The 18,887-nt window shown below is 40.7% G+C and overlaps 1 protein-coding gene across 1 annotated transcript in view; it reads right to left on the bottom strand.

Moving 5' to 3' along the window:
- The window catches only part of pax5 (paired box 5), a 189,736-nt gene that overhangs the window by 81,270 nt on the left and 89,579 nt on the right, over positions 1-18,887 (bottom strand). Inside the window, 1 exon segment of the mRNA XM_052019516.1 lies at positions 15,175-15,350. Coding sequence (XP_051875476.1) covers positions 15,175-15,350 — 176 coding nt within the window.

Here is an 18,887-nt window from a genome sequence, read left to right as displayed (position 1 = left end):
GTTCCCTTCAATCATTCGGTTCTTGAACCAACTGGAACAACTCTAATCACTACAGCTTAGCAACACTTTGATCACTTTGCACTAAAATGGACTTTGTTTTTTTATTCTAATTGTGTTCTTTCTTGGAAAAATTGTGTATAATTTATGTTTAATTTATGTTTTTGTGAATGCTGCTTATATGATGCTATTTTCCTGTGATGCTGCTGCAAGTAAGTTTTCCATTGCACCTGTGCATACATGTACTTGTGCAAATGATAATAAACTTGAACTTTGACTTTATCAGTATTCTTATTAAGTCTATACTTTGACATTTGTAACTTCTTTTCAAGTTATTCATTGAAATGACATGGATGTCACTGATAATGCTGACATGCATTGTCCATTTCTACTTTCTCCTGAACTGAGGACCAGTGAAAAGCTAGCCACATTGGTGCCTCTGGAGGTATGCACAGACTGGACCAAAGAGGTGTGGAAGATTTCCTTCCCTATAAGACATTGATGAATCTAATGGATTCTTACAACAACTTGGTAGTTTCACTGTACATGCATCAACCTAGCTTTTTATTCCTAACTTATTTAACTAAGTGAATTTAAATTCTCCAGCTACCATGACGGGATTCAAATTCACATTTCAGGTTCAATGATTCAGGCTTCTGATTGGATACTAGTCCAATAATTTCACCACTAGGCCATGGGGTGATTGAAGAGAACAATGAAGAACAATGGCGAGATCATTGTCTGCATGGGTCATACCCTGGGAACGCAGTTTAACGTGGCAGATCACTGGTCACTGAGAATGGACCACTGGACTGAGAAAATGTCCACATTTTATTCTGCCTTCCTGGTTTTACTGATAAGTGAATGATGGGAGGTGGGTGGCGGGGGGAAGGAATAAAGGCTCTGCAGAAAATTTACTATGACTTCCTTATTATTGGCTGTTTCTTTAAGCAAGTGCTACTTGAAGATTTTTTTTAAAGAAAAGCTGACTTAGTCTCTTCAGATTCTATGATTGTGATTTATTTATTAGATTTAAATATTATGAATGATAGAAAAATGGAGGGCTATGTGGGAGGGAAGGGTTGGATAGATCTTAAAGTAGGATAAAATGTCGGCACAACATCGTAGGCTGAAGGGCCTGTACTGTGCTGTATTGTTCTATGTCCTAAATTATGATGAGACCAAGTTATAAAATAAGCTGAGAAAACCATTAAATATTACTGTGTGAGCATCACTCTGGGGGTCTTTTTGTTTTTAATGTAGCTGTTAAACCATTGATTTGAAACATTAACTGTCCAAACAGTAGTATTGCACATTGCGATATCTTGACCATTTGTCACTAAACTGCTAACTCACTCTAATGGATTCAAACCCTACCAAAATATTGCATCTTTGACCTGAATAGACTGGAAATGGTTAATGTTCAAACACACAAGTTTCACTTACTTCTATGTCAATATGTGCATCGTCTTGTACAGCAGTTTTTTACTCCATTTGCTAATTTAAAGACATAAATTGAAAGTATAGAGTCAAGGGGATATTATATGAGTTGTCCACAAGTCTAAAAAAAACTGACTAAGAAAGAAAGATATTCTGCAAGTGTGGAACAGAACCAGTTTAAAAGTAGAACAAGAAATTATTAGATTACAGAAGAAATTGTGGAAATAGACCACTGCAGCCTGATCAGCAGATAATAGGATGTAAAGGGCAAAATATATATTCAGTTTAAGGTAGGCTTCTTAGATCCACTATAAGGTGGATCTAAGAAAATCCACAGAAAAAGAGAGTCTGGGCTGCAACCCAACACAGGATTAAATGGAAAATCAGCAATGAGTTCATTCAGATGGAAATAAAAGTAAAATATCTGACCTCATATCTTCTCTATCCTGAAGTAATTTTTGAACCCATGGTACAACAGAGTATCCATGTACAGAATTAACAATCTTACTGCTTTAGTCTCTGGATAAGAACAGTTTTTATGGGCTAGTTATTGGATCAACTGATTATAGTTCAAATCAAAACAAAATAAATGAGCTGAGTGGCAGAATTTCTCTCAGTGATTTTTCTTTCTTGGTTATCAGTACCGTGCCTTGAGCAAAAAAGAGAAGAGGCAGAACAATCAATTGGGCAATCGATACAGACAGATAATCAAGGTTGAGAGATGAAGCCAGGTTCACTGACAATGAACACTTCCTTCAGTTTCAATACTTTTAATAAAATAAAGGAAAGCAACAACTCGCTAAAAATCAATCAATCCAGAAAATCCTTCAGCCTCGCAGTTTCTTGATCATACCATAGAATCATCATTTTATTGTACTCTCACCTACAAGGATTAGGGATCTGAGCACATAATCCACACTGACATTGCGCTGAAGGAGTGCCACCCTGTCAGAAGTGTCAGATGAGAGATTAACCTCAAATTTTGTCTATCCTCTTAGGTTGACATAATATATCCTGTTTTGAAGAAAAAAAGGAGTATACTCCCTATTGTTTAAGATTACATTTATCCCATAACCAAAAACCTAAAAATAGATTGCCTGAAGTTATCTTACTATCGCTTGTAGGATCTTACAGTGTGCAAATTGTCTGTTATATTTTCTAAAGTACAGCAAGGTCTTTGAAAAGAAGATCATTGGCTGTAAAGTGCTTTGGGATGTCCTGATAATGTGAAATGCTCTACATAGGCACGTCCATCTTCTCTTATCACACTGTGCAATGACCTGCATCTTTCCACTCCTCATTGAACTAGAGCCGGTCGTCTCGCTTGATAGCAATGTTAGAGTGAGGGATATGCCACGCCATGAGGCGACAGATTGTGACGGAATAAAATTCTGCTGTTGCTGACCTGTTCATGGATGCCCAATACAAGCATACAAAATAATCTGTGCCTGATATCACAGCTTTATCATACAACCATTTCAATCTACAGTATTTACCATTCACTCACTATCAAATTACTATACTAACATCAGTATCTTATTGTAAAGACCCTTTACATTTTACTTAATTATTTTGCAGCAATGTCAGTATCTCGCTGCATCATACTGTTCAATCACACCATGCTCTATTGTACAACCAGTGTTATATTACACAAGTACCATTTCCTTTCTGAGTGACACCATCATCTCAATATACATCACCATCATGCCATGCAATCACACCCTCTTCTCACTGTACACTCAAGGCATCATCTTATTGTGCAATCGCACTCTTACAGTACCATATCATCTCAGGATACAATAGTCATCTTACAATATAATTTCTATTTTATGATATAATCCCTTGCATCATCTGACTATATTACAACAATTTACATTTATGGAGCATTATTACTGTAGTAAAATTGCCCAAGGTGTTCCATGAAATGAGTTATCAGATAAAAGCTGCAACAGAGCCACATGATGAGATATTGGGGCAGACGATCAAAAGCTTGTTCAGAGATACATTTTAAGGAGCATCCTAGAAGTATGAAGGAAAAGTGGAGAGGTGGAGGCTTAGAAGGGGAATTGCAGAGCTTAGGACCTTGACAACTGAAAGCACAGTAGTCATTAAAATTGGGGATGCCCAGGAGTGCGGAAGTGGGTCATTACAGACCATTCTCAGTACCAAGGTAGGGAGGGGTGAGGCCATGGAACCATTTGAAAATGAAGCTGAGATTCTGAAACTCAGAATTGCTGGGCTGGGAGCCAATGTAAATAGAATTACCATCATCTTATGTTGCAATCGCTGTCATCCTTTATAACCATCAGCATTTTACTATAAAATTACTACCAGAATCACAGAAAAGTTATAGTACAGCGGGAGGCCATTCAGCCCATCAAATCCACACTAGCTCTGAGTAATAGTGATCCAGTGAGCCTGCTTTCTCTCCATAGCCTTGCAGTTGTTATTCTTTAAGTACTCATTGTTCCCTTTTGAAATGCCACCATGGAATCTATTTCCACCACCACCACAACTGCCACACCACTCCACATTCTAATCACACCTGCAGAAAAGAATTATTCCTCATGTCATTTTTGGTTCTTCTCCCAATCACTTTCATTCTCCTGATGTAGGGTTTCGACCTTAAGCATCAACAATTCTGCAGTCTCTTGTGTCTCCACTTTCATCCTCTGTCTTCTAGTACTTAACCCTTCTGTCAATGAGGGCTGTTTCTCCCTATCTATTATTTAGACCCTTCACAATTTTAAATACCTCCATCAGATCCATTCTCATCCTTCCCTATGCCAAGGACAGAAAGCCAACTTCTTCAGTCTATCCACATAGCCAGATCCCCTCATCCCTGGATAATGTCTCTTCTGAACCCTTTCTCAGGCTTTCACATCTTTCCTAAAGTTTGATGCCCAGAACCAGACACAATCTCCAACCTGGGACCCAACCAGTGTTTTATAAAGATTTATCATAGAAACAAAGAAAATACAAGCAGGAATAGTTCATTCAGCTCTTCTGACATATTCCACCATTCAGTATGATCACGGCCAATCATCCATTTCAGTACCCCATTCCAGTCTACTCCCATATCACCTTGATCCCCTCAGCATTAAGAAATGTCAACCACCTTCAGTGGTAGAGAATTCCACAGGTTCATCATCCTCTGGGGAAACATTTCTCCTGATCTAAGGCTCTAAATGGCCTACCCATGGTATCCTGAGGCTATGACCCTCAATTCTGAACTCACCAGTCATTGCAAACAGCCTCTCTGCATCTAGTCTACCTAGTCCTTTTGGAATTTTATATGTTTCCATGTGATCCCCTTTCATTCTTCTAAACTTCAGTGAATACAGGCCTAATCAACCCAAGCTCTCCTTATACCTCAGTCTTGCCATCCCAGGATTCAGTCTAGTATACCTTCATTGCACTCCCTCCATGGCAAGAACATCTTTTCTCAGATAAAGAGACCAAAACTGAACACAAACTCCATGAGGTTCTCACATACAGCTGCACCAAGACATCATTTCTCCTGTATTTACTTAAATCCTCTTGCAATAAAGGCCAACATACCACTTGCCTTCCTACTTGCTGCATCTGAGTGTTTCACTAGTGTACAAGGACAACAGGTCTCATTGCACCTTCCATTTTCCCAGTCTATCACCACACAGATTATAACCTGTCTTTCTGATTTTAGAATCAAAATGGACAATCTCACATTTATCCACATTATACTCTTAATTCTACCTCTCTCGGTTATTCCATTATTACCATTTTAGCATTTCTTCTTGCACTACTTCAGAATGCACGACTATTCTGCTGTTTTGTGCTCATCGTTGTATTTATTGTTGTATTTATTGTTGTACTTATTATTACCATGTATACTGTTTACTTCGTGAGCTTCATGCGAACAACAAATTTCATTGCACCCTAGCATTTATGACAATGAATGAATCTAATCTGATCATCTGCCATGCATTTGCTCACTCACCCAACTTGTCTGTATGACACTGGAGCCTTTTTGCATCCTCCTCTCTGCTCACATCCCTTCCCTCCCTACAACTTTGTCATCTACAAACTTGTAAATGTTACATTTATTCCCCTTATCAAAATCATTAATATATGTTGTGGCAAAAGGCCTGGAAAAATAGCCATTTATCCCTACTCTGTGTTTACTCTCTGTCAACCAATTCTCAATCCACGACTCCCTTACTCTTCTACTCTCTGCCTTTATAATCCAAAGCCCTGGATCCTGTATGCCATTTAACTGCTTTCTCTATTTGCCTTACCATTTTCAATGATTTATACATATATTCGCCCAGGTCTCTCTCACACACTCTGTACCACTTCTAGAATTATGCTCTCTAGTTTATATTGCCTCTCCATGTTCTTCCTACCAAATATAAAATCTTTTGGCATTAAATTTCATCCGCCATGTGTCTGCCCATTCTATCAGCCTCTCTCTATTTTCTTGAAGTCTGTCATCATCATCCTCACAGTTTGTTAAGCTGCAAGGTTTCCTGTCATCTGCAGACATGCAAATTGTGTGCTGTATAGTTGTCATATATATTTAAGACATATATGGTATATTAGTCTTAAATATATAAGACGACTATACAGTTCCCTCCAGTTCAAAAAAAACAACTGTTCTCTACTACTCTCTGTTTCCTGTCACACAGCTACTTTTCCATGCCTACTGCTGCTGCTCCTTTTATCCCATGGACCTCAGTCTTGATGACAAGCCTATCATGTGACTTTATTAGATGCCTTTTGAAAACCTATAAACACCACATCAACCACATTTCCCTTATTGACCTTCTATACTAACTCATCAAAGTCAAAGTCAAAGTTGAGTTTACTGTCATACGCACAAGTACATGTATGCACCGGTGCAAAGAAAAGCTTACTTGCAGCAGCATCACGGGCACAAAGCATCATATAAGCAGCATTCACAAGAAAAACATAAATTAAGTATAAATTAAACACAATTTTTACAAGAAAAAAAACACAATTAGAACAAAAAAAAAACAAAGTCCATTTTAGTGCAAAGTGATCAGAGTCATCATAGTGTTGCTTAACTGTAGTGGTGATTAGGGTTTTGCTGGTTGGTTCAACAACCGAATGGTTGAAGGGAAGTAGCTGTTCTTGAACCTGATGATGTAGGACTACAGGCTTCTGTACTTCCTGCCCGATAGTAGCTGTGAAAAGGTGGCATGACCCGGATGGTGGGGATCTTTGATAATGGATGTCGCCTTCTTGGGACAGTGCCTCCTGCAGATACTACCAATGGTGAGGAGGGATGTGCCCGTGATGTACTGGGCAGGGTCCACTACTCCCTGCAGCTTCTTACGTTCCTGCACACTTGAACTGCCATACCAGACCGTGACACAACAGGTCAGGATATTTTCAAATGAACATCTTTAGACGTTTGTTAGAGTGTTTGGTGACAAGCCAAACCTCCTTAACCTCCTCAGAAAGTAAAGACGCTGGCGTGCTTTCCTTATCATTGTGTCTATATGCTGGGCCCAGGACAGGTCATCTGATACGTTAACGCCCAGGAATTTAAAACTGCTGACTCTCTCCATCGCCGATCCCCCAACGTAGACTGCCACATATTCACCCTCCTTCCCCTTCCTGAAGTCAACAATCAGCTTTTTAGTTTTGCTGATGCTAAGCGAGAGGTTGTTGTTGCAGCACCACTCAACCAGGTGTTCTATCTCACTCCGGTAAGATGACTCATCCCCACCTGTGATTCATCCAACAACAGTAGTGTCATCGGTGAATTTGAAGATAGCATTGAAGCTGTGCTTAGCCACACAGTCATTTGTGTATAGAGAGTAGAGCAGAGGGCTAAGCAGGCAGCCTTGAAGTGCACCTGTGTTGATCGTCAGTGATTAGCAGTGTTGTTACCAATCCTCACTGACTGAGGTCTGCCGATGAGGAAGTCAAGTATCCAGTTGCAGAGAGAGGTACAGAGGCCTAGGTCTTGAAGCTTGATGATGAGTTTGGATGAGATAATTATGTTGAATGTCAATCTGTAGTCAGTGAACAACAGCCTGACGTACAAGTTCCCATTGTCCAGATGGTCCAGAGCAGAGTGAAGAGCCACAGGAATCACATCTGCTGTTGAGTTACTGTGGCAGTAGGCAAATTGGAGTGGATCCAGATCACCTCTGAGGCAAGAGTTGATTCGTGCCATAACCAACCTCTCGAAGCACTTCATTACAGTTGATGTAAGCTCTACCAGACGGTAGCCTTAGAGGCAGGTCAAAACACTCTTCTTGGGCATCGGTACAATAGATGCCTCCATTCTCCCTGTGTCTGCGTGGATTTCCTCCGGGTGCTCCCGTTTCCTCCCACATTCCAAAGACGTACAGGTTAGGAAGTTGTGGGCATGCTACGTTGGTGCTGGAAGCGTGGTGACACTTGTGGGTTGCCCCAGAAACTACACAAAGATGCATTTCACTTTGTATTTCAATGTACATGTGATTAATAAAGATATCTTATCTCGTCTTAAGCAGTTGGATACCTCAGACCACAGAAGCCAGAGGTTGAATATGTACATAAATACTCCAGCCAGTTGGTCTGCACAGTTCTTTAGTACTCAGCCAGGTACAGTGTCTGGACCAGATGCCTTTTGTGGATTCACCGTCTGGCAGGATGCCTGGACGTCAGCCTCAGGGAATCAAAATACAGGGTCATCAGGAGATGTGGGGGCTCATATGGGTGTGTCAAAGTGTACATAACAGGCATTGAGCTCATCCAGGAGTGATGGGTCATTGCCACTTATGTGATCTTGCCTTGTAGGAAGTGATATTGTGCAAGCCCTGCCACAGCTGTTGAGTGTCTATCTGTGATTCCAGTTTAGTCTGAAATTGCCTCATTGCATTTTCAATGGCCTTCCGGAGGTCATACCTGGACTTCTTATATGACTCTGGGTTGCCAGCCCTAAACGCCACAGATCTAGCCCTCAGCAGATTATGAATTTCCTAGTTCATCCAGGCCTTCTGGTTAGGGAAGACTCAGAATATTTTTGTGGGTACACACTCGTCCATGCACCAAACTGCTCTATTGATTTAGCCAGACACGATTTGCCTTTCACCAATCAATGTTAGTTTTTTCTGATCAATCCTCACTTGATCGTGATCATCATCTCTAAACATTTCTCCATCACCGAAGTTAAATTGACAGGCCAGTATTTTTCCAACCATTTATTGTTCAATCATTTTCATCTTACAATGCTAACAACTAGCACCATCATGCTCTAACAGTATCAGACTGTAAAATCACTCACAATTTATTATACTATTGTAAATATTATGAATGTAATTTTATTGTACTATATTTGGTCCTCTTACAGTATAATCACCAGCATGTAAGTGTAGTATTATGTAATCATCATAATCTTACTGTCACTGTATCACATGACAATCTCCACTAAACACTGCAAACACCATGCTATGATACAGTCACTTGAATCAGCATAATGTACTTTCACCTCCTTACAGTACTATCACTCAGTCCAGTTTACAGTTCAATCACCAAAATCTCCTCCAGCTCTACAACCTTTCAAGAAATCTGCATTCTTCCGATTCTGGCCACTTGAACATTGCCAATGTTCTTTGCTGCAGACTAGTTAAACACCCCGAAGCTCTTGACCTCTCTGTCGTTCATTTCATTTTTAAAATATTCCTTTAAACCTACTTAGAATCAGAGTCGGGGTCATACAGCATGTAAACAGGCCCTTCAGCTCAACTCGTCCTTGCCAACTGTGTTGCCCAATGAGCTAGTCCCATCTGCCCATATTTGGCCCATAGCCCTCTAAACCTCTCCTATCCATGTACTTATCTAGATGGTTTTTAGATGTTGCTAATGTGCCCACCTCAACCACTATTTCTGGCAGCTCATTCCAAATACTTCTTGTTTTTGCCTACCTGTCCTAAGAAGAAATACAATATTCTGTTTGATAATTATTGTTGTAAAGTGACTTAGAACATTTTTCATTAAGGCTGCCATATATATGCAACTTGTTATTGTTTTCCTGCAACAACCTCATTCTCTTGCTGTAGAATCAACAACGATAGCCACCTTACTGTGCAGTCACAGACATCACTTTACTATATAATCTTCATCATCCTATACAAACATCTCACTGTATAATCATCATTTTACTGTACTTCTTTCATTCTTTGATGGTATGGCTTTCACTGGTATGGACAGCATTTATTGCGCACCCTTTAACTGCCCTGGTGAACATAGAGATGAGCCACTTTCATCAATTACTGTAGCCTGTGTGGCGAAGATAAAAAAATAAAATGTTCATGTTTACTGTTTCCATGCTGTATGACTCTGACTCTATGACTCTAAGTGGGTTTAAAAGAATATTTTTAAAATGAAATGAACAGCAGAAAGGTCGAGAGCTTCAGGGAGTTTTACTAGTCTGTAGCAAAGAATATTGGGAATGTTCAAATGGCCAAGGCAATAAAAAGAAAGAAATTACAGGATCTTGACTTAAAGGTGAATACTGTATATTGCGTCAGGGTGTGATTCTTGGAGAGATGGTGTTTCCTGGCATTTGCTGCATAATGATAGAGGTTGTAGGTTTTGGATCTGCTGAAGGAGGCTTGGGGAGTTGCTGTCATGCACTTTTTGAATGATACACACTGCAGCCATGGTGTACCAGTAATGGTGTTACTGAATGTTTACATTTAGATGGCGTGCCAACCTTGGACCTGGATGGTGTTAAGTTTCTTGAGTGTTGAGCTGCACTCATCCAGCAAGTGGAAAAATTCCATCACTCTCCTGACTTATGCCTGCAGATGGTGGCACAGCTTTGGGAACTCAGGAGGGATCACTCACCAGCTGCTGAATCGCTCTTGAAGCCAAAGTATCTGATACAGTTAAGCTCTTGGGTAATGTTGACCCTCAGTGACAGCAAAAATTCAGCAAGGATTATGCTACTGAATGTTGAGGGGAGGTGGTTAGGCTCTCCCTTACTAGTGAAATGTCTCGTCTGCACTTGGGTCACTCTGACGTTTCTTGTCATTTACTAGGCTAAATCTAGATGTATATGGAATGAGCTGACAGAGGAACTGGTTGAGGCTGGTACATTGACAACATTTAAAAGGTATTTGGACAGGTACATGGATAGGAAAGGTTTAGAGGGATATGGGCTAAATGCAGGCAAATAGGACAAGTTTAGATGGGAATCTTGGTCAGCATGGATTATGAATGCAAGAAGAAAATAGGAACTGAAGGATCCATAAGTAGAGGGCACAGTTTAAGGGTATTGGCAAAAGAACAAGAGTTGATTCAATGTAAAAGCTTTCTTCTCAACTGATTGTTAGAATCTAGAACACAGTTTCTTAGGTTGGTAGAAAAAATCAACTATAGGCTGGCTGAACTGCTCTTCATATAAGTCAGGATGCTCTTGATAGGCTGTACTCTTTTATGATTCTTTACATTCTTGCAAGACTATACTCTGCCTCAAAAATCACTATTATTTCATAGTGCAAATGCTTACAGCATCTTGCACTGCAAACACACTTTTGCTGCAATGTCATTAACTTACTGTACAAACCTGGTCATAATATACAATCACCAACCACTCCAACTGTACATTCACCATCCTGCTGGCACATTCTAACATTAAGTATCATTGGACTAAATATTTATCTCTTAAGCAATGTCAAAAAAAACACTCTAGGGTCATTAACACGTTATAATTTATGGGAGCTTGATTCAAGGTAAAAGCTTTCTTCTCAGTTGATGTTAGGATTTGAAGAAGTCAATCAAGAACTGAGGTTGGCTACCATGCTTACATTATGCAGCATTGTTTGGGAGATTCTGAGGTATGATAGGCACTATAACGGTATCAGCTCTTTCTTCTTTCATACTGAATAATTATCTAATTGTGTAGTTGGTTATGAGAAAAATTTGCATCTGTTTGGCACCTTTAACAGCCTCAAGAAGTCACCAAGTACTTTGCAGTTAATTAAGAGAAGCTGATCTACACACAACAAGCTCCCAGAAATTCCAATGTGATTATTTTCAGATGATTCATTTTTTGTTGGTTGAGGAATAAATATTTCATCAGGGCACAAGGGAAAACTCCCTTGTTTATCTTTGAAATACTGATATGGTATCCTTTGCAGCAATCTGAGAGACCAAAGACACACTCAGTTTAATGTCTTAACAGAACATTGGAATTTCCAACAATGTAGCTCTTCTTCAGAGCTGCACTGGCATATTTACCTAGTTTTAGCACAAGTCTGTGGACGGAGGTAATAATCCACAACCTTTTAAATAAGGGGCAAGAGGGCCAACACTGAACTATGTCTGACACTGACCACCTTACTGCACAATCAATTACATCAACTTGCCATAAAAATGATCACTTGCATATATCCCAACATGGTTGTAAAACTGAAGCACAATCTATTTTCCTCTCCTATCACCTGATTTCCGATTCCCTTCCCGTCTCCCCAATTATCTGTTTCCTGACCATCAGACACACTGTAGCAGCTGTTTGCCACAGCACATGTTTAATGACTCCACTCTGACCCTAATCAGCAGGCTAATGAAACAAACTTTACCTAGCTCATGTTGATTACTGGCCTGTTGTCCTATAGAGTTAGCAAAATCAGACGGTTTAAATTATCACAGCACTGGGAATCGTCACATCAGCTGCTTGGAAAAGGGAAGACTTGAGATTTTCTAAACTCCCTGGCTATTGACCAGTGTGTTTCAGGAACAAGCCCACTGCTGCCAAGCCACAGAGAATCAGTCACCCCAGATCCATGAGGGACGTAATGATCATAGTCCATTGCTACTTCTGCTTTCATCAGTCACCATTGAAAGAAAAGAATAATCTTCTACCCTGTCACCAACATTAAACACATTAACAAGAAATGTGTTTTACTATTAGTTTGCTTTTTACTGCATTGCTTATGTTTTAAAGCCCTTCCTTGCAGGTCACTTGGGAGCAGGTCACTTTTACCTCAATGTTCAAGTCAAATATGAGCTCAGTGTCAATGGTTGTCCTGTGCTGAATATTGATGGTTGCCAGTAACTAATCCAAGGCAAGGGGAACAGCTGTCTCAAACTATTTGTGCACCAGAAACAGCAAAAATGCTCAAGCTGTCTCCACAAGTGCTTGGGCCTTCCAGCCCCAGCTTCCCCCAATCTCTGATCATCCATCGGAGTGCTAGACTCAACCAACCTTCCCCAGATGGCTGCACCAATGTCTGACTGAACCAGCTGAAGAGTAAACAGTGAAGCAAAAGGGCAAAATCCTTTCCTCCATCCCTCTCCCATTCTGATGACTGTCAAGATTGATCATCACTGCCAGAATTAATCTTCCTCCATGTCCATCATCATTGCCTCGACTACTCAGTTGCACTGGAGACACAAGAAACTGCACATGTTGGAATCCGAAGTAACACACAAAAAGCTGGAGGAACTCAGTGGGTCAGGCAGCATCTATGGAGGGAAATTGATGGTAGATATTTCAGGTCCAGACCCTTCATCTGGACTGGATGAAGGGTCCCGGTGAAGGGTCTGGACCTGAAACGTTGACTGTCCACTTCCCTCCATAGATGCTGCCTGACCCACTGAGTTCCTCCAGCTTTTTGTGTGCTACTCATTACTCATTTCCACTGATCATTTTATGGATTATTCCTCCTTCCCCACACCACCCCCACCCCCCATCCCTGTTTGGACTGCTCCCCATCACAGTCCCATCATTGTCTGGATTATTCATCTTCTCCTTTTGCCCATCCAAACGTTGATTATTCCTCCTCCTCCCTCCCAGTTTGTTGCCCAGAATTTACCTCCAATCCCTCCTAATCCCTGTCAGACTTATTCCTCCCAATGATTGGCAACTGCATTCATCCAGTCCCTCCTAAACCCTGTCTGCTTTATGAGATTTCTTCTTTCCCAATTGTTGCTCCCATTATTCTGTCACCCTCCCCGATCCCTGGTGAGGTTATTACATTTCAGCCACTGGGCCTCCCTCCACACGTACACACACACAAAGAATCATTGTTGGATATTACCTCTGTTCCCTGCTCTTCTCCCTCCTTCTAATCATGCCTGGGGACTCTAGCTCTATCCCTATATGCCCTCTCCAACCACTCACACAGATCTACAATTACATATTCACTAAATTTCTGCTACCAGTCAGTCATCTGGTGGTCAGGCCTGGAGCCAGTTGGTAGGTAGTCTGTTCATATTTATCTAAGTAAGGCCATGTAGTTAGAAACAGTGGGGCTTCCATATTCCGTGCTGGTTTCTTCATCCACGACTGAGATCCCCCACCTTTTCCCCATTCATATCAGGCTCTTGTGTAGGAAAGCACTTCCTGTGGCTTCCCAGCACTGTGGGCAGTTCATGGCATTTCATGACATTGACTGTACCCCAGTTCATGGGATTGGATAAGGAGAAGCCCTGAACAAACTGTGGCTGCAAAGCTGCCTGAATCACCCAAGTTCAAAGTCAATTAAAGTAAAAATAAGTCAACCTAAGAATCATTACCATGTGGCAATGCAATTCCTCTTTCATTCAAGTTACTCATACTTGCTACAACACCCGAGGAGGTGATTCAGGCTTCCAGCAGAGTAATCCCATCAATCCCTTTCCCTCTGCTTATTTCCCTGTACCCTTACGACTTATTCTCCTTCACATGCCTATCAACATCCCATTGACGCATTTGCCCCTTACTATGTGGTAATTTACTAATTAATTACCAGCTCATCTTCAGGATGTGAGAGGAAACCAGAGCACCAAGCAGAAATCACAGTCACAGGGAGAACATGAAAATTCCACACAAATAGTACCCAAGATCAGGATGGGATCCAGGCCTACACCATTGTGCCACCCCAGAGCCTTATGTTCTGTTTTTGTTTTGTTTAGATTTTCCATGATCTTTAGGAAAAGTACAAATTCCTGTTCGAGGTTCCATGCCTTGTGGACTATTTATGGCAGGTTTGATGTTACCTCTAAGCTAAATCCTGTGTATCAAAAATAATAAGAGGATTTAATAGTGTTGATGGAGAGAAACTAGATCCTCTAGTGAGGGAAGAATCCAAAACCTTAAAGTTAGGCCCGGGCATTTGGGATTGAAATCAGGAAGTGCTTCTTCACCCAAATAGTGGAAATCAAGATCTCACTTCCCTCAGAAGATTATGGATTCTCGGGTGATATGACTGCAAATCTGATACAAAGGGATTTCATTGAAAAAAGGTACTAAGAAAATGGTAAACAGAATTAGGATAGAGATTGATCTAAGCTGACTGACAGTGGAATAGATTCAAGATGCTGAATGACATGTCTGTGGTCCAGTGTAAACTATTTATCACCTGAATACTTCTAATATAATCTCTGTAAGGCCCTGTGTTGCTTGTGTTCTACACTGTATCTCCATTTAAAAGTTGAAATCAGCCATATCTGTGTTGTGCCCAAGAACTTATCTGCCCATCTTAACCACTCTAAAAGTAATTGGGCTATGCAAACTCTCACCTTTACATGCTCTTCACATTGGTGTTTTGTAATAATGACAATTTTATTCCACTTACACTCTGAAATGATGTACTGATGTCACATGAGATCCCTGTTTTTTTTTCTGGCTATTTAGTTGCTATCACAGTAATAGAAAAATAATCCAGACATACATACAGCCTTGGAAGTCTACAGAAGAGAGGCACATTTCAGTTTATTCAGGAGAATGTTGTGTGGTAGTGTTTTTCTCACCTGCTCGGATTTGATCTGCTCTGTAGTTGTGAAGATGTCTGAGTAGTGCTGTCTTTCAAAGACTCTGTCTAACACTTCTAGCTGCTGCTGTGTGAAGAGCTCTCCACGCATCTGCTTCCGCAGAAAATCCCTGCTCGGGTGGGAGTGACCATTGTGCATTGGATTTTCCTGAGGACCTTTACAAAAGAGACACAAAGACTTAGCATAGTGTGTTAGGGATGCCTGGGAAGAAAACAGCAAATGCAATGATGGACTTCTGTCAGAGAATTCTTCTTTAAATAGCCCCAAGATAAATTTTTTGCAGACTTCCTTGCAGAAGTGCATTTACTTAAATTGAGAGAGATGGGTGGTGAAACATTACAAGGAGCCTGGTTACCATGTCCGTTAAATTTCAAAATTAATCATCTATCAACCAGATTTAATTTTCAGCTATCAAATATGCAAATATTTTAAAGCATTTAACAGCTGGAAAAATTGTTTCTATTGCTAAATATTATACAGCACAGTTTGAGAAATGTGAGGAACAACAGGAGACTTAAACATGATGGTGAATGAATTAATGTCATTGCCCTATTGTAAATTGTTTAAATTCAAGTATGAAAATACCAGCAGAATCCTGTGGGCTTTCACATTCTGAATCTAGTTGTTTACTCTTCATTTCTTTCACATGTACAAATTCTCGCATCACAATTTTGGCTTTTCAAGCATCTAAATTCAGAGACAGATTTTCTGTTGCGTTCAAAGGCCTTCAGTTGCAAAAACAAAACTGATGCAATTTTGACAATTCTGTGAAACCAAACAAAATAACATTCCTAACCAGCCCCACATAAACCAAAAGATCAAAAAGAATCATATATTTTTCTAAAGGCAGAAGAAAGAAAAATAAAGTTTTATGATTATATCTTAGCTATATATCTATTTATTCCATATATTTTGAGGTGAGATCATTATATTTCCTCCAAGATGGTTACAGTTTTTTTCTGTAAATCAACCTGAGTAAAAGATAAATCAACAGAGTTCCAAAAATACTTTCCATTTGTCAAAGATATCAGCCCATTTCAGTCATACTGATGGAGTTTCAGTTCTGTCTCCATTACAGAGTAGGCAGCTGGACTCAGGGGCTGCCTGGAGTAGATTATATTCCCTATAAGATGGTCACCGATATATGATCTTCAACCTCTATTGATTGACCAATTTCACAAGCAAAGACTGGTGAAATGAAGCTGAAATGAACATCATGCTTTAACTCATTGAACCTATCAGGCCTGACTTAATCTGGCTGTCCACTCTCTTTGATAGAATTCAATTGATCAATCATGTTTTGGTGATAGTACCATTTCACTAGCTTATTGCTTCTTCATTTCAAAACTTGACCTTTAAGATACGTTTGGACGAGCTCCATACTCCTTGGATATACAGAGATCAGTTATTTCAATACACATCTCTAATGATACATGTGCCCGTTTACAGTACACCAATTGGATGTGCCTGATCCTTAGCCCTACCCCCACACTTTTACTTTAATAAAATAATGAGCTGGTTTTCATTTTTCTTCAGATCTGGTTTCCAGCCTTGTAGTCTGTGATGACAGTTCCCAATGTACTTTTTAGTAACTAGGAGCTCGGCTCTACATAGTAGCTATCTTTCAAACTCATCTTCTCAAAAAATATGGCAAATTTTGATGCCTTTTTAACTATGCCATTATTTCAGAAGCATCTATATCAGGAGACAAAATTATCTGGGACTATCGCATGAGGCACATAGTCATCTGGCTAACCCGATCAAGGACCCATGCATGAAACGTTCCATATCTCCAGTTACATTATTCACACAGTACTGCATGAAACATTTCATAACTCGCAACCTAGGATCTGAAAGAGCTGTTGTGGGTTTATCATCTTCATCTCATCTCCATAGAAGCAGGAAGTTATGGTGATAGCAGAACAAGGCAACTAACTCTTTAATTCGGAGTTTCTTAAAAAATAAGTTAAGGTGGCACACTCTACAGTACATAGTTGTAATATTGTACTACTGCATAGACTAAAATGACATAGAGTTCTTGATGTGTCATTTAGGGTGTGCCTGGAAACTGATTTCACTACTATTAGGAGCACTAGACGTGTACCATGTATACACACCACCACTAGTTCAAGCAAGAACTGGGGTGGAGGCACAGACAGTGGCCACACAAGGTCTTACTGTTTCCTTACAGTGTCACCTGATCCACCTGGAGAACAGGTTTCTGCCATATAGGAGCAGCTTAAAGCTCTGAAGAAACACTGGTGATATGCCACCAAGGAGCAGCTTGATATCCTCAGGGAGCAGAGAGGTACCTCTTGTGAGCAGAACTCAGTGCACACTGAGCAGCAAGATGCCATTTGTGTGCTGATCTGTTAATGGACATGGGGATGCTACCCACTGTACTACAGGAACAAGGAGATACTGCACCTGACCAGCTAACTGCTCTCCACAGAGTTGCTGCGCATAAGTAGGATACTTTCCTACAGGATCAGACAGATGCCGCATGTGGGAGCTTGTCTCTCTTCTACCGAAGCAGAGATGTTTCCTCCCTCCTCCCTTCCCCTATCACTCTTCATCATGATCAGAGTCCTGCTCAGATTGGCCAGACAGCTCACCTGGGGGAGAGTGAACTTGCAGGGAGCAGACACCAGTATTCAGAGCTTGACAGCAGGAAAGTGAAACAATGAGTGCCAGCAGATAGTTTTGCCATTGTCCACCCAAATTCTCAGAAAAGTCACCTGGTGTGCAGTTTTAAGACATTAATGTCCTTCCCAAAATGGCCTCACGGACAGCTTGTACACCAATGCTCAAAGGCCAGACAATCCCAGACTCCTGCCTCAATTAGCCCTGGGAGGCAATCTGGCCAAAAATCAGAAGATATCTGAGCAGATTCACCGGGGAAGGGAGCAGCCAGGCTTCAAAATGCACACAAAAGAGAGTGAAACAGGACAGACACAAAGGTGTGTAATTTTACTGGAAAATGTAATGATCCCCAGTATTGGCATTATCTGATTCTTTTGTTATAAACAATTGTGAACATGCACACTGTTGAAATATATCCTCCTTTAGAGCAAATAGCATCCTTCATTATAGAGTCATACAGCATTGAAACAGGCCCTTTGGCCCACTAAGTCCATGCTGACCATCGACACTGATTTACACTAATTCTACATTAATCCTGCATTTTATTCTCCCCACATTCTCAACAACTCCTCACCTATATTCTAGGGGTAAGTTACAGTGGTCAGTTAATCTACCATGGAAGAAATAGTTAAAATTAACAATTCGCAATCGTATTATCTGGTACAATTAAATGGCCTGATCCCCAGAAGGGAAGTTTTCTTTTATGTACTGGGAGTGTAATTCAATTCCTCTTTTCCAATCTGAGGTTGCCTCTCCAGCTTTGGGGTATTGAGAGCTTGGCAGTGTCTGGAAGCCCCACCAACAGCTTCCTATCTGTCTGCCTGTGAACTGGGCTCAGTGGAATCAATGGCCACCTCATTACTCACAATTTCAAACAAGAGAGCAGCTGCTCTACTCCATCAGCGCACATGCACCATCCGATGCATCTGGGCCTCTATGGAGCCCAAGCAGAAAGTCCACGGGGCTCGGGTGGGCAGTGAGGGACAGGGGTTGGGGGGGGGCTTGTCCTCACGATGCTGGCCCACTGTGTTCATGTGCTTACGCAAAGA

The sequence above is a fragment of the Pristis pectinata genome, chromosome 7 (assembly GCF_009764475.1).
Source record: "Pristis pectinata isolate sPriPec2 chromosome 7, sPriPec2.1.pri, whole genome shotgun sequence".
In the NCBI taxonomy this organism is placed as follows: domain Eukaryota; kingdom Metazoa; phylum Chordata; class Chondrichthyes; order Rhinopristiformes; family Pristidae; genus Pristis; species Pristis pectinata.
This window is presented reverse-complemented; position numbering and strand designations above follow the sequence as displayed.